General features: G+C 45.1%; 1 protein-coding gene across 1 annotated transcript; it reads left to right on the top strand.

The window, feature by feature from the left end:
* The first annotated feature begins 4,509 nt into the window (after positions 1 to 4,509).
* Positions 4,510 to 18,575, top strand: LOC118959894 (fibrinogen beta chain-like). The gene is made up of 11 exons (XM_036974454.1): positions 4,510 to 4,665; positions 6,615 to 6,629; positions 6,937 to 7,140; positions 7,650 to 7,833; positions 8,299 to 8,395; positions 8,569 to 8,693; positions 9,084 to 9,203; positions 9,832 to 9,954; positions 10,128 to 10,255; positions 16,917 to 17,074; positions 18,122 to 18,575. Exons 1-11 carry the CDS (start codon positions 4,591 to 4,593, stop codon positions 18,351 to 18,353), a joined length of 1,461 nt encoding a protein of 486 aa, XP_036830349.1. The 5' UTR covers positions 4,510 to 4,590; the 3' UTR covers positions 18,354 to 18,575.
* The last annotated feature ends 145 nt before the right edge of the window (positions 18,576 to 18,720 follow it).

Genomic DNA, 18,720 nt, shown 5'->3' with positions numbered 1-18,720 from the left:
GTCAGGGAAAATGTGTGGAATAAAAAGTACATTGTTTTGTTTACGAATGTAGTGGATTTAAAAGTAAAAGTTGTCAAAAATGTTAACAAGTAAAGTACAGATACCCCAAAAACACCACTAAAGTAGTACTTAAAAAGTATATTACGTAAGTACTAAAAACCACTGCCGGTTGGTCCCGTTTGGTCCCGTTTGGTCCAGTTTGGTCCCGTTTGGTCCAGTTTGGTCCGGTTTACTTCTGTTTGGTTCCTAGTGAATACACAACAGGCTCAGGCTGAATGTCCTGCGTCGATCACGCAGTCCAAAGTGTGTGTTTGGTTTTCGATCTCCAGCGTGGACATTTAGTGGGTGGAGGTATGATGGCCCCATCCAGGTAAACACCGTGATCAAACAAACCTGTTCTGTCAACTGGGTGACTACTCAGCTATCGGGAAATAACGACGATTGCCTTAAATCAATTGGAAGGGTAGAGAAATGCACGTACAGCACATGTCAAAAGTTTGGACACACCTACTCATTCCAGGGTTTTTCTTTATTTTTACTATTTTCTACATTGTAGAATAGTGAAGATATCAAAACTATGAATTTTTTATTTAACTAGGCAAGCCAGTTAAGAACAAATTCTTATTTACAATGACAGCCATTAACAGTGGGTTAACTGCCTTGTTCAGGGGCAGAATGCCAGATTTTTTACCTTGTCAGCTCGGTGATTTGATCTAGCAGCCTACGACATCAATACTATGAAATAACACATATGGAATCATGTAGGAACCAAAAAAGTGTTAAACAATTCAAGATATGTTTTTTAAATTTAGATTCTTCAAAGTAGTCACCCTTCGCCTTGATGACAGTTTTGCACACGTGGCACTCTCTCAACCAGCTTCATGAGGTAGACATCTAGATTTTTTATTTATTTTTTAACCTCGGTTAAGAACAAATTCTTATTTTCAATGACAGCCTAGGAACAGTGGGTTAACTGCCTTGTTCAGGGGCAGAACATCAGATTTGTACCTTGCCAGCTCAGGGTTTTGAATTTGCAACCTTTCGGATACTAGTCCAACACTCGAACCACTAGGCTACCCTGCTGCCCCAGGAATGCACTTCAATTAACAGAAAGTTCTGCTCAGATTAGAGCCCATAGGGTGACATAATAAAGTTCTGCTCCAGATTAGAGCCCATAGGGTGACATAATAAAGTTCTGCTCCAGATTAGAGCCCATAGGGTGACATAATAAAGTTATGCTCCAGATTAGAGCCCATAGGGTGACATAATAAAGTTCTGCTCCAGATTAGAGCCCATAGGGTGACATAATAAAGTTCTGCTCCAGATTAGAGCCCATAGGGTGACATAATAAAGTTCTGCTCCAGATTAGAGCCCATAGGGTGACATAATAAAGTTCTGCTCCAGATTAGAGCCCATAGGGTGACATAATAAAGTTCTGCTCCAGATTAGAGCCCATAGGGTGACATAATAAAGTTATGCTCCAGATTAGAGCCCATAGGGGGACATAATAAAGTTCTGCTCCAGATTAGAGCCCATAGGGTGACATAATAAAGTTATGCTCCAGATTAGAGCCCATAGGGTGACATTCTAAAGTTCTGCTCCAGATTAGAGCCCATATGGGGACATAATAAAGTTCTGCTCCAGATTAGAGCCCATTGGGTGACATAATAAAGTTCTGCTCCAGATTAGAGCCCATAGGGTGACATAATAAAGTTATGCTCCAGATTAGAGCCCATAGGGTGACATAATAAAGTTCTGCTCCAGATTAGAGCCCATAGGGTGACATAATAAAGTTCTGCTCCAGATTAGAGCCCATAGGGTGACATAATAAAGTTCTGCTCCAGATTAGAGCCCATAGGGTGACATAATAAAGTTCTGCTCCAGATTAGAGCCCATAGGGGGACATAATAAAGTTCTGCTCCAGATTAGAGCCCATAGGGTGACATAATAAAGTTCTGCTCCAGATTAGAGCCCATAGGGTGACATAATAAAGTTCTGCTCCAGATTAGAGCCCATAGGGTGACATAATCAAGTTCTGCTCCAGATTAGAGCCCATAGGGTGACATTCTAAAGTTCTGCTCCAGATTAGAGCCCATAGGGTGACATAACAAAGTTCTGCTCCAGATTAGAGCCCATAGGGTGACATTCTAAAGTTCTGCTCCAGATTAGAGCCCATAGGGTGACATAATAAAGTTCTGCTCCAGATTAGAGCCCATAGGGTGACATGATCAAGTTCTGCTCCAGATTAGAGCCCATAGGGTGACATTCTAAAGTTCTGCTCCAGATTAGAGCCCATAGGGTGACATAATAAAGTTCTGCTCCAGATTAGAGCCCATAGGGTGACATTCTAAAGTTCTGCTCCAGATTAGAGCCCATAGGGTGACATAATCAAGTTCTGCTCCAGATTAGAGCCCATAGGGTGACATAATAAAGTTCTGCTCCAGATTAGAGCCCATAGGGGGACATAATAAAGTTCTGCTCCAGATTAGAGCCCATAGGGTGACATAATAAAGTTCTGCTCCAGATTAGAGCCCATAGGGTGACATAATAAAGTTCTGCTCCAGATTAGAGCCCATAGGGTGACATAATAAAGTTCTGCTCCAGATTAGAGCCCATAGGGTGACATAATAAAGTTCTGCTCAGATTAGAGCCCATAGGGTGACATAATAAAGTTCTGCTCCAGATTAGAGCCCATAGGGTGACATAATAAAGTTATGCTCCAGATTAGAGCCCATAGGGGGACATAATAAAGTTCTGCTCCAGATTAGAACCCATAGGGTGACATTCTAAAGTTCTGCTCCAGATTAGAGCCCAAAGGGTGACATAATAAAGTTCTGCTCCAGATTAGGGCCCATAGGGTGACATAATAAAGTTCTGCTCCAGATTAGGGCCCATAGGGTGACATAATAAAGTTCTGCTCCAGATTAGGGCCCATAGGGTGACATAATAAAGTTCTGCTCCAGATTAGAGCCCATAGGGGGACATAATAAAGTTCTGCTCCAGATTAGAGCCCATAGGGTGACATAATAAAGTTCTGCTCCAGATTAGAGCCCATAGGGGGACATAATAAAGTTCTGCTCCAGATTAGAGCCCATAGGGTGACATAATAAAGTTCTGCTCCAGATTAGAGCCCATAGGGGGACATAATAAAGTTCTGCTCCAGATTAGAGCCCATAGGGTGACATAATAAAGTTCTGCTCCAGATTAGAGCCCATAGGGTGACATAATAAAGTTCTGCTCCAGATTAGAGCCCATAGGGTGACATAATAAAGTTCTGCTCCAGATTAGAGCCCATAGGGTGACATAATAAAGTTATGTTCCAGATTAGAGCCCATAGGGGGACATAATAAAGTTCTGCTCCAGATTAGAGCCCATAGGGGGACATAATAAAGTTCTGCTCCAGATTAGAGCCCATAGGGTGACATAATAAAGTTATGTTCCAGATTAGAGCCCATAGGGGGACATAATAAAGTTCTGCTCCAGATTAGAGCCCATAGGGGGACATAATAAAGTTCTGCTCCAGATTAGAGCCCATAGGGTGACATAATAAAGTTATGTTCCAGATTAGAGCCCATAGGGGGACATAATAAAGTTCTGCTCCAGATTAGAGCCCATAGGGGGACATAATAAAGTTCTGCTCCAGATTAGAGCCCATAGGGGGACATAATAAAGTTCTGCTCCAGATTAGAGCCCATAGGGGGACATTCTAAAGTTCTGCTCCAGATTAGAGCCCATAGGGTGACATAATAAAGTTATGCTCCAGATTAGAGCCCATAGGGGGACATAATAAAGTTCTGCTCCAGATTAGAGCCCATAGGGGGACATAATAAAGTTCTGCTCCAGATTAGAGCCCATAGGGTGACATAATAAAGTTCTGCTCCAGATTAGAGCCCATAGGGGGACATAATAAAGTTCTGCTCCAGATTAGAGCCCATAGGGGGACATAATAAAGTTCTGCTCCAGATTAGAGCCCATAGGGTGACATAATAAAGTTATGCTCCAGATTAGAGCCCATAGGGTGACATTCTAAAGTTCTGCTCCAGATTAGAGCCCATAGGGGGACATAATAAAGTTCTGCTCCAGATTAGAGCCCATAGGGTGACATTCTAAAGTTCTGCTCCAGATTAGAGCCCATAGGGTGACATAATAAAGTTCTGCTCCAGATTAGAGCCCATAGGGGGACATAATAAAGTTCTGCTCCAGATTAGAGCCCATAGGGGGACATTCTAAAGTTCTGCTCCAGATTAGAGCCCATGGAGGTGATATAACAAAGTTCTGCTCCAGATTAGAGCCCATAGGTTGACATGACATTCGGACCACATTCATAGGTTTAAGGTCAGGTTTACATTCAATGTCCATAGTGGTTAAGTTTAGAATTGAGGGAGGGTACACTCCTAAACCAGTGGTTAGAGGGAACTTGATCGAGAGGGTGTGTGTGAGAGAGAGAGAGAGAGAGAGAGAGAGAGAGAGAGAGAGAGAGAGAGGGAGGTGCTTTAAACGTGGGACAGGTTTAAATACGTTTGTGTCCTCCACTGAAATCTGTTGATTTTCAAAGGCAGAAACTTTATTGAGACACCATCTAACGCGAACATGAAGTGGTTACTGCTACTCTGCCTGTGTGTCTATGCTGTCCGTTGTCAAGACGACTACGACGAATATGACATGGTAATGTATATAGATGGACAAGGAGGCTTTAAGCACAAGTTGAACTATACAGTAACACTATTATGAGTTCAGTATTTTTTTTAAATCTTGAATGGAATATTACTGACATTTTGTGTCTTATTCTTATTGCTTGAATCTCTCTCTCTCTCTGTTTCTCTCTACATCTCTCTCTCTCTCTCTCTCTCTCTCTCTCTCTCTCTCTCTCTGTTTCTCTGTTTCTCTCTCTCTCTCTCTCTCTCTCTCTCTCTCTCTCTCTCTCTCTCTCTCTGATTCTCTGTTTCTCTCTCTCTCTCTCTCTCTCTCTCTCTCTCTCTCTCTCTCTCTCTCTCTCTCTCTCTCTCTCTGTTTCTCTGTTTCTCTCTCTCTCTCTCTCTCTCTCTCTCTCTCTCTCTCTCTCTCTCTCTCTCTCTGATTCTCTGTTTCTCTCTACATCTCTCTCTATATGTGTGTACCGTTCAAAAAATTTGGGGTCACTTAGAAATGTCCTTTTTTTTTAAAGAAAAATATTAATTTTGTCCATTAAAATAGCATAAAATTGATCAGAAATACAGTGTAGACATTGTTAATGTTGTAAATGACTATTCCGGGATGCTATTCCTGTCTGTGTTCTTTTGCCCATCTTAATCTTTTATTTTTATTGGCCAGTCTGAGATATGGCTTTTTCTTTGCAACTCTGCCTAGAAGGCCAGCATCCCAGACTCGCCTCTTCACTGTTGACGTTGAGACTGGTGTTTTGTTGGTACTATTTAATGAAGCTGCCAGTTGAGGACTTGTGAGGCGTCTGTTTCTCAAACTAGACACTATAATGTACTTGTCCTCTTGCTCAGTTGTGCACCGGGGCCTCCTACCCCTCTTTCTATTCTGGTTAGGGCCAGTTTGCTCTGTTCTGTGAAGGGAGTAGTACACAGCGTTGTACCAGATCTTCAGTTTCTTGGCAATTTCTCGCATGGAATAGCCTTCATTTCTCAGAACAAGAATAGACTGATGAGTTTCAGAAGAAAGGTCTTTATTTCTGGCCATTTTGAGCCTGTAATTGAACCCACAAATGCTGATGCTCCAGATACTCAACTAGTCTACAGAAGGTCAGTTTTATTGCTTATTAAAGCACAACAGCACAACACTTTTCAGCTGTGCTTATATAATTATAAAAGGGTTTTCTAATGATCAATTAGCCTTTTAAAATGATAAACTTGGATTGGCTAACACAACGTGCCATTGGAACACAGGAGTGGTTGTTGCTGATAATGGGCCTCTGTTCGCCTCTGTAGATATTCCATTAGAAATCTGCCGTTTCCAGCTACAATAGTCATTTACAACATTAACTGCATTTCTGATCAATTTGATGTTATTTTAATGGACATAAAATGTGCTTTTCTTTCAAAAACAAGGACATTTCTAAGTGACCCCAAACTTTTGAACAGTAGTGTGTATATATATATATATATATAAAAAAATATATTTACAATATTTTTTAAAATTATTATTACTACCGTAACGGTCAAATGCAGCTGTTTTAATCTTAATATCAAATCATTTCTGGTAACAATGAAGTACCTTACTGCGATTGTTTTCAGTTAAAATGGTCAAAAAGAAACAAGAATAGCTTCTTAGCAAAGATCAATTTCACAAGCAAGAATTTAGTTAGGACTCTCTGGGAGTGGTCTGAGTGGGGAGGGGAAAACTGAAAACCAGCTGTTATTGGCAGAGAGGCTTGGAACTCTCTTTCTTATTGGTCTATTAACTAATTAACTGACTACTGTCTTCCACTCTCTGAACCCTCTGAAATAGCATTAACATTGTAATTTGTTGCAATAATGATATTCTCATATATAATAAATGTAGTTTATAATAACTTTTAATGGCACATTTTTATGTTTCATTTTTTAATTTTTTAATTAAATTTGTCCTGTTTTTAACGCTAATGTTTGTATGTTGTTTATCTTTCACAGGGTGATAAGACTGATGTAAGTGAATCTCTTTAATTCGTGTTTCAACTAGAGACCTTCACACTGTTCCTTCACACCGAATTCCTCTACAAAATGTAATCCCAAACTCTCTCTCTCTCTCTCTCTCTGTCTGTCTGTCTGTCTGTCTGTCTGTCTGTCTGTCTGTCTGTCTGTCTGTCTGTCTGTCTGTCTGTCTGTCTGTCTGTCTGTCTGTCTGTCTGTCTGTCTGTCTGTCTGTCTGTCTGTCTCTCTCTCTCTCTGTCTCTCTGTCTCTCTCTCTCTCTCTCTCGCTTTCTCTCTCTCTCTTCCTTCCTTCCCCCCGCAGCCCAAAACAGTGGTGGACCCTCGCGGCCACCGACCCTTGTCCAAGGGGCGTGAGACCTACTCCCCCGCCCGCAACAACCCCGCTCCCATCAGTGGTGGTAGCCATTACCGGGGGCGACCCACGGAGGCTCCCGCCAGAGGCACAGAGCAGGAGAAAGAAGAGCAACCGGAGGCTGGGGGATGTACACATGCCTCTGAACAGATGGTGAGGTGTTAGGTTGTATATTCTGAACAGACGGTGAGGTGTTAGGTTGTATATTCTGAACAGACGGTGCGGTGTTGTGTGCTTTTGACTACACTTGACTATGATCAACCATCATTCATCAATACCTAATCATTGATATTGATGCCATAAATTACATTAATCCATACCCTCTCCACTGATCACAACAATTACATTAATCCAGCCTCTCTACATTGATTGATCAAGTCTAGTTAATCACGCAGTCCCTTGTGTCTTACGGGCTATGGAGACAACACTTCCTTAGCATTAGCAACTACCATCTCTACCATAGAGATCCTATGGTCACAGCGGAAACACTTCCTTAGCATTAGCAACTATCATCTCTACCATAGAGATGTTATGGTCACAGCGGAAACACTTCCTTAGCATTAGCAACTATCATCTCTACCATAGAGATCTTACGGTCACAGCGGAAACACTTCCTTAGCATCTACATTACCCAGTGTTTCCGTCCTCCTCCGGCCCTACAGGGGGTGCTGTGTCCTACAGGCTGTGAGCTGAAGACGGCCATACTGAAACAAGAGAGGAGCGTAAAAGAGGAAGTCAGGAGGATGCAGAAGGATGTTGACGACTTGTCGAGATCCTCTAACACCATCTATAACTACGTAGACGGAATGTCCTCAGCGCTGAGAGAGAGACAGCTGGTTAGCAACGGTAAGACGGAGGTGACAAACACACAGTGATACCGCTCATCTGTGAGATGTTACTGGTTAAAACGAGGTTAGGAAACAATGCCTTAGCCCTCACCCTCCTCCTCCCTCCCCCTCCCCCTCTTTCGCCCCTCCTCCCTCCCTCTCTCTCGCCCCTCTCTCGCCCTTCCCTCTCTCTTGCCCCTCTCTCGCCCCTCCTTGTCTCTCGCCCCTCCCTCCCTCTCTCTCTCGCCCCTCTCGCCCCTCCCTCCCTCTCTCTCGCCCCTCTTTCGCCCCTCCCTCCCCCTCTCTCACCCCTTCGATCCCCTCTCTCGCCGTCTATCTCGCCCCTCACGCCCCTCCCTCCCTCTCTCTCGCCCCTCTTTCGCCCCTCCCTCCCCCTCTCTCACCCCTCCCTCCCTCCCCCTCCCTCCCTCCCTCCCTCCCTCCCTCCCTCCCCCTCTCTCACCCCTCCCTCTCTCCTCTACAGAGAATGGTGACCTGGTGAGTCAGTACACAGATGACTTGGAGACCCAGCATGTTTATGCAAAGGAGGCTATAGACACCGTGTTCCCATCTAACATCAGGTGTGTGTGTGTGTGTGTGTGTGTGTGTGTGTGTGTGTGTGTGTGTGTGTGTGTGTGTGTGTGTGTGTGTGTGTGTGTGTGTGTGTGTGTGTGTGTGTGTGTTGGAGGGGATATTAATTAATAACGTATTTTGTCTTCTTCTGCTTGTTCTCCTTATTCGTCTAAACCCACAGGATCCTGCAGGGAGTCCTGGAGAAGATCCGCATGAAGATCCAGAGAGTGGAGAAGGCCATCCTGGCCCAGAGAGACGAATGCAGGGAGCAGTGCACCGTCTCCTGCCCCATACCTGTTGTCTCTGGTGAGGTTCTGTGGGTGGGGAGGGGCGGTTCTCTGGATGGGGGGTTGGTGGTTCTGTTGGTGGGGAGAAGTGGTTCTGTGGGTGGCGAGGGGTGGTTCTGTGGGTGGGGAGGGGTGGTTCTGTGGGTGGGGAGGGGTGGTTCTGTGGGTGGGGAGGGGTGGTTCTGAGGGTGGGGGGGTGGTTCTGTGGGTGGGGAGGGGTGGTTCTGTGGGTGGGGAGGGGTGGTTCTGTGGGTGGGGAGGGGTGGTTCTGTTGGTGGGGAGGGGTGGTTTTGTGGGTGGGGAGGGTGGTTTTGTGGGTGGGGAGGGGTGGTTATCTTGGCCTAAAGTTACGATGGTTTCCCAGGCTGGATCCTGTGGACTAAATGTGTCTCTCCTTCCTGACCTCCAGGTAAGGAGTGTGAGGACATCTACAGGAAAGGAGGAAGGGATTCTGGGATGTATCTGGTCCAGCCTGACTCCTTCTACCAGCCCTACAAAGTCTACTGTGACCAGACCACTCAGAATGGAGGTGGGTGGTTGTCATTCTCTCTCCCTCTCCCCCTCTGTCTCTGTTTCTCTCTGTTTCTCTCTGTTTCTCTCTCTCTCTCTCTCTCTCTCTCTCTCTCTGTCTCTTCTCTCTCTCTCTCTCTCTCTCTCTCTCTCTCTCTCTCTCTCTCTCTCTCGCCTCTCTCCCTCTCTCTCTCTCTCCACCCCCTCTCTCTCCCCTCTCTCTCTTTCTCCACCCCCATCTCTCTCTCTGTCTCTCTCCGTCTCTCTCTCTCTCTCTCTCTCTCTCTACCTTCTCTCTCTCTCTGTCTCTCTCTCTCTCTCCCCATCTCTCCCTCTCTCTCTCTCCACCACCCCTCTCTTTCTCTCTCTACCACCCCCTTTCTCTCTATTCTTCTACCAGCCTGTCCCTCCCACCCTCCCTCCTCAACCTCACATCCTCTGTCACATTCCCTCGATAGACAGTTCTCCATTCACCTTAGTGGTTAAGAGCGTTGGGCTAGTAACCAAGAGGTCGCTGGTAAGAATCCCTGAATTGGCTAGGTGAAAATCTGTCGTTGTGCCCTTGAGCAAGCCACTTAACCCTAATTTCTCCTGTAAGTGTCTCTGAATGTCTTGTCCTCTTTCTTCTTCTCTATGTCCCCTTCCAGGCTGGACCACTATTCAGAACAGGATGGATGGTTCTGTAGATTTCGGCCGGCGTTGGGACAACTACCGCAGCGGTTTCGGGAATATCGCCTTCGACGTCGGGAAGGGACACTGCAGCACTCCAGGTGAGAACAAACAAATGGTAAAACAACTGTCAATAGTTACCGGGGTCAATGGCATTTAGAATCACTCAATTCAGGTTCAGGTAACATTGGATACTGGATACTGCTGTCCACTGCCATTCATCTATTGTTAAATGATATCACTGACCCTGTGTTTGTCCTGTGTCATGTGACAGGGGAGTACTGGCTGGGTAACGAACGCATCAGTCAGCTAACCAAGCAGGGTCCCACTGAGGTCCTCATGGAGATGGAGGACTGGTCTGGCAACAAGGTCCACGCCCAGTACAAACAGTTTACCATACAGGTAACACAGCCACGCCCAGTACCAACAGTTTACTATACAGGTAACACAGCCACGCCCAGTACCAACAGTTTACTATACAGGTAACACAGCCCAGTACCAACAGTTTACTATACAGGTAACACAGCCACGCCCAGTACCAACAGTTTACTATACAGGTAACACAGCCACACCCAGTACAAACAGTTTACTATACAGGTAACACAGTCACGCCCAGTACAAACAGTTTACTATACAGGTAACACAGCCACACCCAGTACCAACAGTTTACTATACAGGTAACACAGCCACACCCAGTACCAACAGTTTACTATACAGGTAACATAGCCACACCCAGTACCAACAGTTTACTATACAGGTAACACAGCCACGCCCAGTACCAACAGTTTACTATACATGTAACACAGCCACGCCCAGTACCAACAGTTTACTATACATGTAACACAGCCACGCCCAGTACAAACAGTTTACTATACAGGTAACACAGCCCAGTGCCAACAGTTTACTATACAGGTAACATAGCCACGCCCAGTACCAACAGTTTACTATACAGGTAACACAGCCACGCCCAGTACCAACAGTTTACTATACAGGTAACACAGCCACACCCAGTACAAACAGTTTACTATACAGGTAACACAGCCCAGTGCCAACAGTTTACTATACAGGTAACACAGCCACACCCAGTACCAACAGTTTACTATACAGGTAACACAGCCATGCCCAGTACCAACAGTTTACTATACAGGTAACACAGCCACGCCCAGTACCAACAGTTTACTATACAGGTAACATAGCCACACCCAGTACAAACAGTTTACTATACAGGTAACACAGCCCAGTGCCAACAGTTTACTATACAGGTAACATAGCCACGCCCAGTACCAACAGTTTACTATACATGTAACACAGCCACGCCCAGTACAAACAGTTTACTATACAGGTAACACAGCCCAGTGCCAACAGTTTACTATACAGGTAACACAGCCACGCCCAGTACCAACAGTTTACTGTACAGGTAACACAGCCACACCAGTACCAACAGTTTACTATACAGGTAACACAGCCACGCCCAGTACCAACAGTTTACTATACAGGTAACACAGCCACGCCCAGTACCAACAGTTTACTGTACAGGTAACACAGCCACACCCAGTACCAACAGTTTACTATACAGGTAACACAGCCCAGTACCAACAGTTTACTATACAGGTAACACAGCCACGCCCAGTACCAACAGTTTACTGTACAGGTAACACAGCCACACCAGTACCAACAGTTTACTATACAGGTAACACAGCCACGCCCAGTACCAACAGTTTACTATACAGGTAACACAGCCACGCCCAGTACCAACAGTTTACTATACAGGTAACACAGCCACGCCCAGTACCAACAGTTTACTATACAGCTAACACAGCCACGCCCAGTACCAACAGTTTACTATACAGGTAACACAGCCACGCCCAGTACCAACAGTTTACTATACAGGTAACACAGCCACGCCCAGTACCAACAGTTTACTATACAGGTAACACAGCCACACCCAGTACCAACAGTTTACTATACAGGTAACACAGCCACGCCCAGTACCAACAGTTTACTATACAGGTAACACATCCACGCCCAGTACCGACAGTTTACTATACAGGTAACACAGCCACGCCCAGTACCAACAGTTTACTATACAGGTAACACAGCCACACCCAGTACAAACAGTTTACTATACAGGTAACACAGCCACGCCCAGTACCAACAGTTTACTATACATGTAACACAGCCACGCCCAGTACAAACAGTTTACTATACAGGTAACACAGCCCAGTGCCAACAGTTTACTATACAGGTAACACAGCCACACCCAGTACAAACAGTTTACTATACAGGTAACACAGCCACGCCCAGTACAAACAGTTTACTATACAGGTAACACAGCCCAGTACAAACAGTTTACTATACAGGTAACACAGCCACACCCAGTACAAACAGTTTACTATACAGGTAACACAGCCACGCCCAGTACCAACAGTTTACTGTACAGGTAACACAGCCACACCAGTACCAACAGTTTACTATACAGGTAACACAGCCACGCCCAGTACCAACAGTTTACTATACAGGTAACACAGCCACGCCCAGTACCAACAGTTGACTATACAGGTAACACAGCCACACCCAGTACCAACAGTTTACTATACAGGTAACACAGCCACGCCCAGTACCAACAGTTTACTATACAGGTAACACAGCCACGCCCAGTACCAACAGTTTACTATACAGGTAACACAGCCACGCCCAGTACCAACAGTTTACTATACATGTAACACAGCCACGCCCAGTACAAACAGTTTACTATACAGGTAACACAGCCACGCCCAGTACCAACAGTTTACTATACAGGTAACACAGCCACGCCCAGTACCAACAGTTTACTATACAGGTAACACAGCCACGCCCAGTACCAACAGTTTACTATACAGGTAACACAGCCACGCCCAGTACCAACAGTTTACTATACAGGTAACACAGCCACGCCCAGTACCAACAGTTTACTATACAGGTAACACAGCCCAGTACCAACAGTTTACTATACAGGTAACACAGCCCAGTACAAACAGTTTACTATACAGGTAACACAGCCCAGTACCAACAGTTTACTATACAGGTAACACAGCCACACCCAGTACAGACAGTTTACTATACAGGTAACACAGCCACGCCCAGTACCAACAGTTTACTATACAGGTAACACAGCCACGCCCAGTACCAACAGTTTACTATACAGGTAACACAGCCACGCCCAGTACAGACAGTTTACTATACAGGTAACACAGCCACGCCCAGTACCAACAGTTTACTATACAGGTAACACAGCCACGCCCAGTACAAACAGTTTACTATACAGGTAACACAGCCACGCCCAGTACAAACAGTTTACTATACAGGTAACACAGCCACGCCCAGTACAGACAGTTTACTATACAGGTAACACAGCCACGCCCAGTACCAACAGTTTACTATACAGGTAACACAGCCACGCCCAGTACAAACAGTTTACTATACAGGTAACACAGCCACGCCCAGTACCAACAGTTTACTATACAGGTAACACAGCCACGCCCAGTACAAACAGTTTACTATACAGGTAACATAGCCACACCCAGTGCAAACAGTTTACTATACAGGTAACACAGCCCAGTACCAACAGTTTACTATACAGGTAACACAGCCACGCCCAGTACCAACAGTTTACTATACAGGTAACACAGCCACGCCCAGTACCAACAGTTTACTATACAGGTAACACAGCCACGCCCAGTACCAACAGTTTACTATACAGGTAACACAGCCACGCCCAGTACCAACAGTTTACTATACATGTAACACAGCCACGCCCAGTACCAACAGTTTACTATACAGGTAACACAGCCACGCCCAGTACCAACAGTTTACTATACATGTAACACAGCCTCGCCCAGTACAAACAGTTTACTATACAGGTAACACAGCCACGCCCAGTACCAACAGTTTACTATACAGGTAACACAGCCCAGTACCAACAGTTTACTATACAGGTAACACAGCCACACCCAGCACCAACAGTTTACTATACAGGTAACACAGCCCAGTACCAACAGTTTACTATACAGGTAACACAGCCACGCCCAGTACCAACAGTTTACTATACAGGTAACACAGCCCAGTACCAACAGTTTACTATACAGGTAACACAGCCACACCCAGTACCAACAGTTTACTATACAGGTAACACAGCCCAGTACCAACAGTTTACTATACAGGTAACACAGCCACACCCAGCACCAACAGTTTACTATACAGGTAACACAGCCACGCCCAGTACCAACAGTTTACTGTACAGGTAACACAGCCACACCCAGCACCAACAGTTTACTGTACAGGTAACACAGCCACACCCAGTACCAACAGTTTACTGTACAGGTAACACAGCCACACCCAGCACCAACAGTTTACTGTACAGGTAACACAGCCACGCCCAGTACCAACAGTTTACTATACAGGTAACACAGCCACGCCCAGTACCAACAGTTTACTATACAGGTAACACAGCCACACCCAGCACCAACAGTTTACTATACAGGTAACACAGCCACGCCCAGTACCAACAGTTTACTATACAGGTAACACAGCCACGCCCAGTACCAACAGTTAAATATACACGTACAGTTGAAGTCTGAAGTTTACTAGTTTACATACACTCAGGTTGGAGTCATTAAAACTAGTTTACATACACTTAGGTTGGAGTCATTAAAACTAGTTTACATACACTTAGGTTGGAGTCATTAAAACTAGTTTACATACACTTAGGTTGGAGTCATTAAAACTAGTTTACATACACTTAGGTTGGAGTCATTAAAACTAGTTTACATACACTCAGGTTGGAGTCATTAAAACTAGTTTACATACACTTAGGTTGGAGTCATTAAAACTAGTTTACATACACTTAGGTTGGAGTCATTAAAACTAGTTTACATACACTTAGGTTGGAGTCATTAAAACTAGTTTACATACACTTAGGTTGGAGTCATTAAAACTAGTTTACATACACTTAGGTTGGAGTCATTAAAACTAGTTTACATACACTTAGGTTGGAGTCATTAAAACTAGTTTACATCCACTTAGGTTGGAGTCATTAAAACTAGTTTACATACACTTAGGTTGGAGTCATTAAAACTAGTTTACATACACTTAGGTTAGGAGTCATTAAAACTAGTTTACATACACTTAGGTTAGGAGTCATTAAAACTAGTTTACATACACTTAGGTTGGAGTCATTAAAACTAGTTTACATACACTTAGGTTCGAGTCATTAAAACTAGTTTACATACACTCAGGTTGGAGTCATTAAAACTCGTTTTTTAACCACTCCACAAATTTCTTGTTAACAAACTATAGTTTTGTCAAGTCGGTTAGGACATCTACTTTGTACCTGACACAAGTCATTTTTTTAACAATTGTTTACAGACAGATTATTTCACTTATAATTCACTGTATCACAATTCCAGTGGGTCAGAAGTTTACATACACTAAGTTGACTCTGCATTTAAACAGCTTGGAAAATTCTAGAAAATGATGTCATGGCTTTAGAAGCTTCTGATAGGCTAATTGACATAATTTCAGTCAATTGGAGGTGCACCTGTGGATGTATTTCAAGGCCTACCTTCAAACTCAGTGCCTCTTTGCTTGATATCATGGGAAAATCTAAAGAAATCAGCCAAGACCTCAGAAAAGTCTCCACAAGTGTGGTTCATCCTTAGGAGCAATTTCCAAACGCCCGAAGGTACCATGTTCATCTGTACAAACAATAGTACTCAAGTATAAAAACAATGGGACCACGCAGCCGTCATACCGCTCAGGAAGGAGACGCGTTCTGTCTCCTAGAGATGAACGTACTTTGGTGCGAAAAGTGCAAATCAATCCCAGAACAACAGCAAAGGACCTTGTGAAGATGCTGGAGGAAACAGCTACAAAGTATCTATATCCACAGTAAAACGAGTCCTATATCGACATAACCTGAAAGGCCCCTCAGCAAGGAAGAAGCCACTGCTCCAAAACCGCCATAAAAAAGCCAGACCACTATTTGCAACTGCACATGGGGACAAACATTGTACTTTTTGGAGAAATGTTCTCTGGTCTGATGAAACAAAAATATAACTGTTTGGCCATAATGACCATCGTTATGTTTAGAGGAAAAAGGGGGAGGCTTGCAAGCCGAAGAACACCATCCCAACCGTGAAGCACGGGGGTGGCAGCATCATGTTGTGGGGGTGCTTTGCTGTAGGAGGGACTGGTGCACTTCACAAAATAGATGACATCATGAGGTAGGAAAATTACGTGGATATATTGAAGCAACATCTCAAGCTTCGTCGCAAATGGGTCTTCCAAATGGACAATGACCCCAAGCACACTTCCAAAGTTGTGGCAAAATGCCTTAAAAACAACAATGTCAAGGGATTGGAGTGGCCATCACAAAGCCCTGACCTCAATCCCATAGAAAATTTGTGGGCAAAACTTAAAAAGCGTGTGAGAGCAAGGAGGCCTACAAACCTGACTCAGTTAGACCAGCTCTGTCAGGAGGAATGGGCCAAAATTCACCCAATTTATTGTGGGAAGCTTGTGGAAGGCTACCCAAAACATTTGACCCAAGTTAAACAATTTAAAGGCAATGCTACCAAATACTCATTGAGTGCTTGTAAACTTCTGACCCACTGGGAATGTGATGAAAGAAATAAAAGCTGAAATAAATAATTCTCTCTACTATTATTCTGACATTTCACATTCTTCAAATAAAGTGGTGATCCTAACTGACCTAAAACAGGGAATTTTTACTAGGATTAAATGCCATGATTTGTGAAAAACTGAGTTTAACTGTATTTCGCTAAGGTGTATGTAATCTTCCGACTTCAGCTGTAACAGTACCTTTACTATACAGTTGGACGGAGGGACGGACGGACAGACAGACAGACAGACAGACAGACAGACAGAATCTATACTTTCTGAACTAGCATCATAGTGGAAATCTAAATCTCCACAATCTCTGGGGTCTAGGTTGGGTTACTTTAAAACACTGAGAATGTTGTTGTTAAAATGTGACTATAGTAAAAAAAAAAACACCTTTCTGTAGAGCGAGGCGTCCAGGTATGTGATGGCGATCAACGGGTACTCTGGTACGGCCGGTAACGTGATGCTGGAGGGGGCTACGGAGCTGTCTGGAGAGAACCGGACCATGACCATCCACAACGGAATGATGTTCAGCACCTACGACAGAGACAACGATAACTGGTATGGGATGATGTCTCTCTCTCTCTCTCTCTCTCTCTCTCTCTCTCTCTCTCTCTCTCTCTCTCTCTCTCTCTCTTTCTCTCTCTCTCTCTTTCTCTCTCTCTCTCTCTCTCTCTCTCTCTCTCTCTTTCTCTCTCTCTCTGCATCTCTCTCTCTCTTTCTCTTCCTCTTTCTATCTCTCTCTGCATCTCTCTCTCTCTCTCTCTCTGCTTCTCTCTCTCTCTGCATCTCTCTGCATCTCTATCTCTCTCTGCATCTCTCTCTCTTTCTCTTTCTCTTTCTCTCTCTCTCTGCACTCTCTCTCTGCATATCTCTCTCTCTCTCTCTCTGCATCTCTCTCTCTCCATCTCTCTCTCTCTCTGCATGTCTCTCTCTCTCTCTGCATCTCTCTCTCTCTGTCTCTCTCTCTGTGATGATATTGAAATGGACGATAGGTTGGTTAGTTGATTGGTTGGTTAGTTGATTGGTTGATTGATCAGTCAATAAATGACAACTAATGGGTTAAGATAGATTAACCTAACCTTCTCTCTCTCACCCCCCTCGCTCTCTCTCACCCCTCTCTCTCTCACCCCCCTCTCTCACCCCCCTCTCTCTCACCCCCCTCTCTCACCCCCCTCTCTCTCTCCCACCCCCTCTCTCACCCCCTCTCTCTCTCCTACCCCTCTCTCTCTCTCACCCCCCTCTCTCCCCCTCCCCTCTCTCTCCCCCCACTCTCTTCCCCCCTCTCCCCCCTCCCCTCTCTCTCCCCCCACTCTCACCCCCTCTCTCACCCCCCCTCTCTCTCTCTCTCTCTCTCTCTCTCCCCCCCTCTCTCTCTCCTACCCCTCTCTCTCTCTCACCCCCCCTCTCTCCCCCTCCCCTCTCTTTCCCCCACTGTCTCCCCCCCTCTCCCCCCTCCCCTCTCTCACCCCTCTCTCACCCCTCCCCCCCTCACCCTCCCCCATCCCCCCCCCCCTTCTCCTCCCCCTCTCTCCCACCCCCCCCCTCTCTCCCACCTCCCCTCTCTCCCACCTCCCCCCTCTCTAACCCCCCCTCCCCCTCTAACAGGACTCCAGGTGACCCATCCAAGCAGTGCTCCCGTGAGGACGGCGGTGGCTGGTGGTACAACAGGTGTCACTCAGCCAATCCCAATGGCCGTTACTACTGGGGCGGGGCTTACACCCGGTACATGGCAAAACACGGGACGGATGACGGCATGGTGTGGATGAACTGGAAGGGATCCTGGTACTCTCTCAAAGCCATCTGCATGAAGATCAGGCCCTACTTCGCCTCGCGGTAGACACACACAGGGACACGCACACAGGGACACGCACACAGGGCGGCACCCTACTAACTAAACATGTGTTGTTCTTCTGTGAGTGATTGTGTGGTGTGTATTTGTCTTTGGGACAAGTATATGTAGAAGTATATATATATATATATATATGTATATAAAGTATACAATTAGATATTAGCAGAGGACTGTCCCTTACTATACTCAATAAAAACATATTGAGGAACCCATGTCATGTGTTTGATCGTCATGATTCAGACCGTCCTACCCGTGCTTAGGGAGATGTAATTTATAGATCGGCAGGTAAGGGTGCTCTCTAGAAGCTAGATGTTCTTTATAGGACACCAATGCTCCTTATAGGACACATCACTGC

This window comes from Oncorhynchus mykiss, unplaced genomic scaffold, assembly GCF_013265735.2.
Source record: "Oncorhynchus mykiss isolate Arlee unplaced genomic scaffold, USDA_OmykA_1.1 un_scaffold_568, whole genome shotgun sequence".
Classification (NCBI taxonomy): domain Eukaryota; kingdom Metazoa; phylum Chordata; class Actinopteri; order Salmoniformes; family Salmonidae; genus Oncorhynchus; species Oncorhynchus mykiss.
This window is presented reverse-complemented; position numbering and strand designations above follow the sequence as displayed.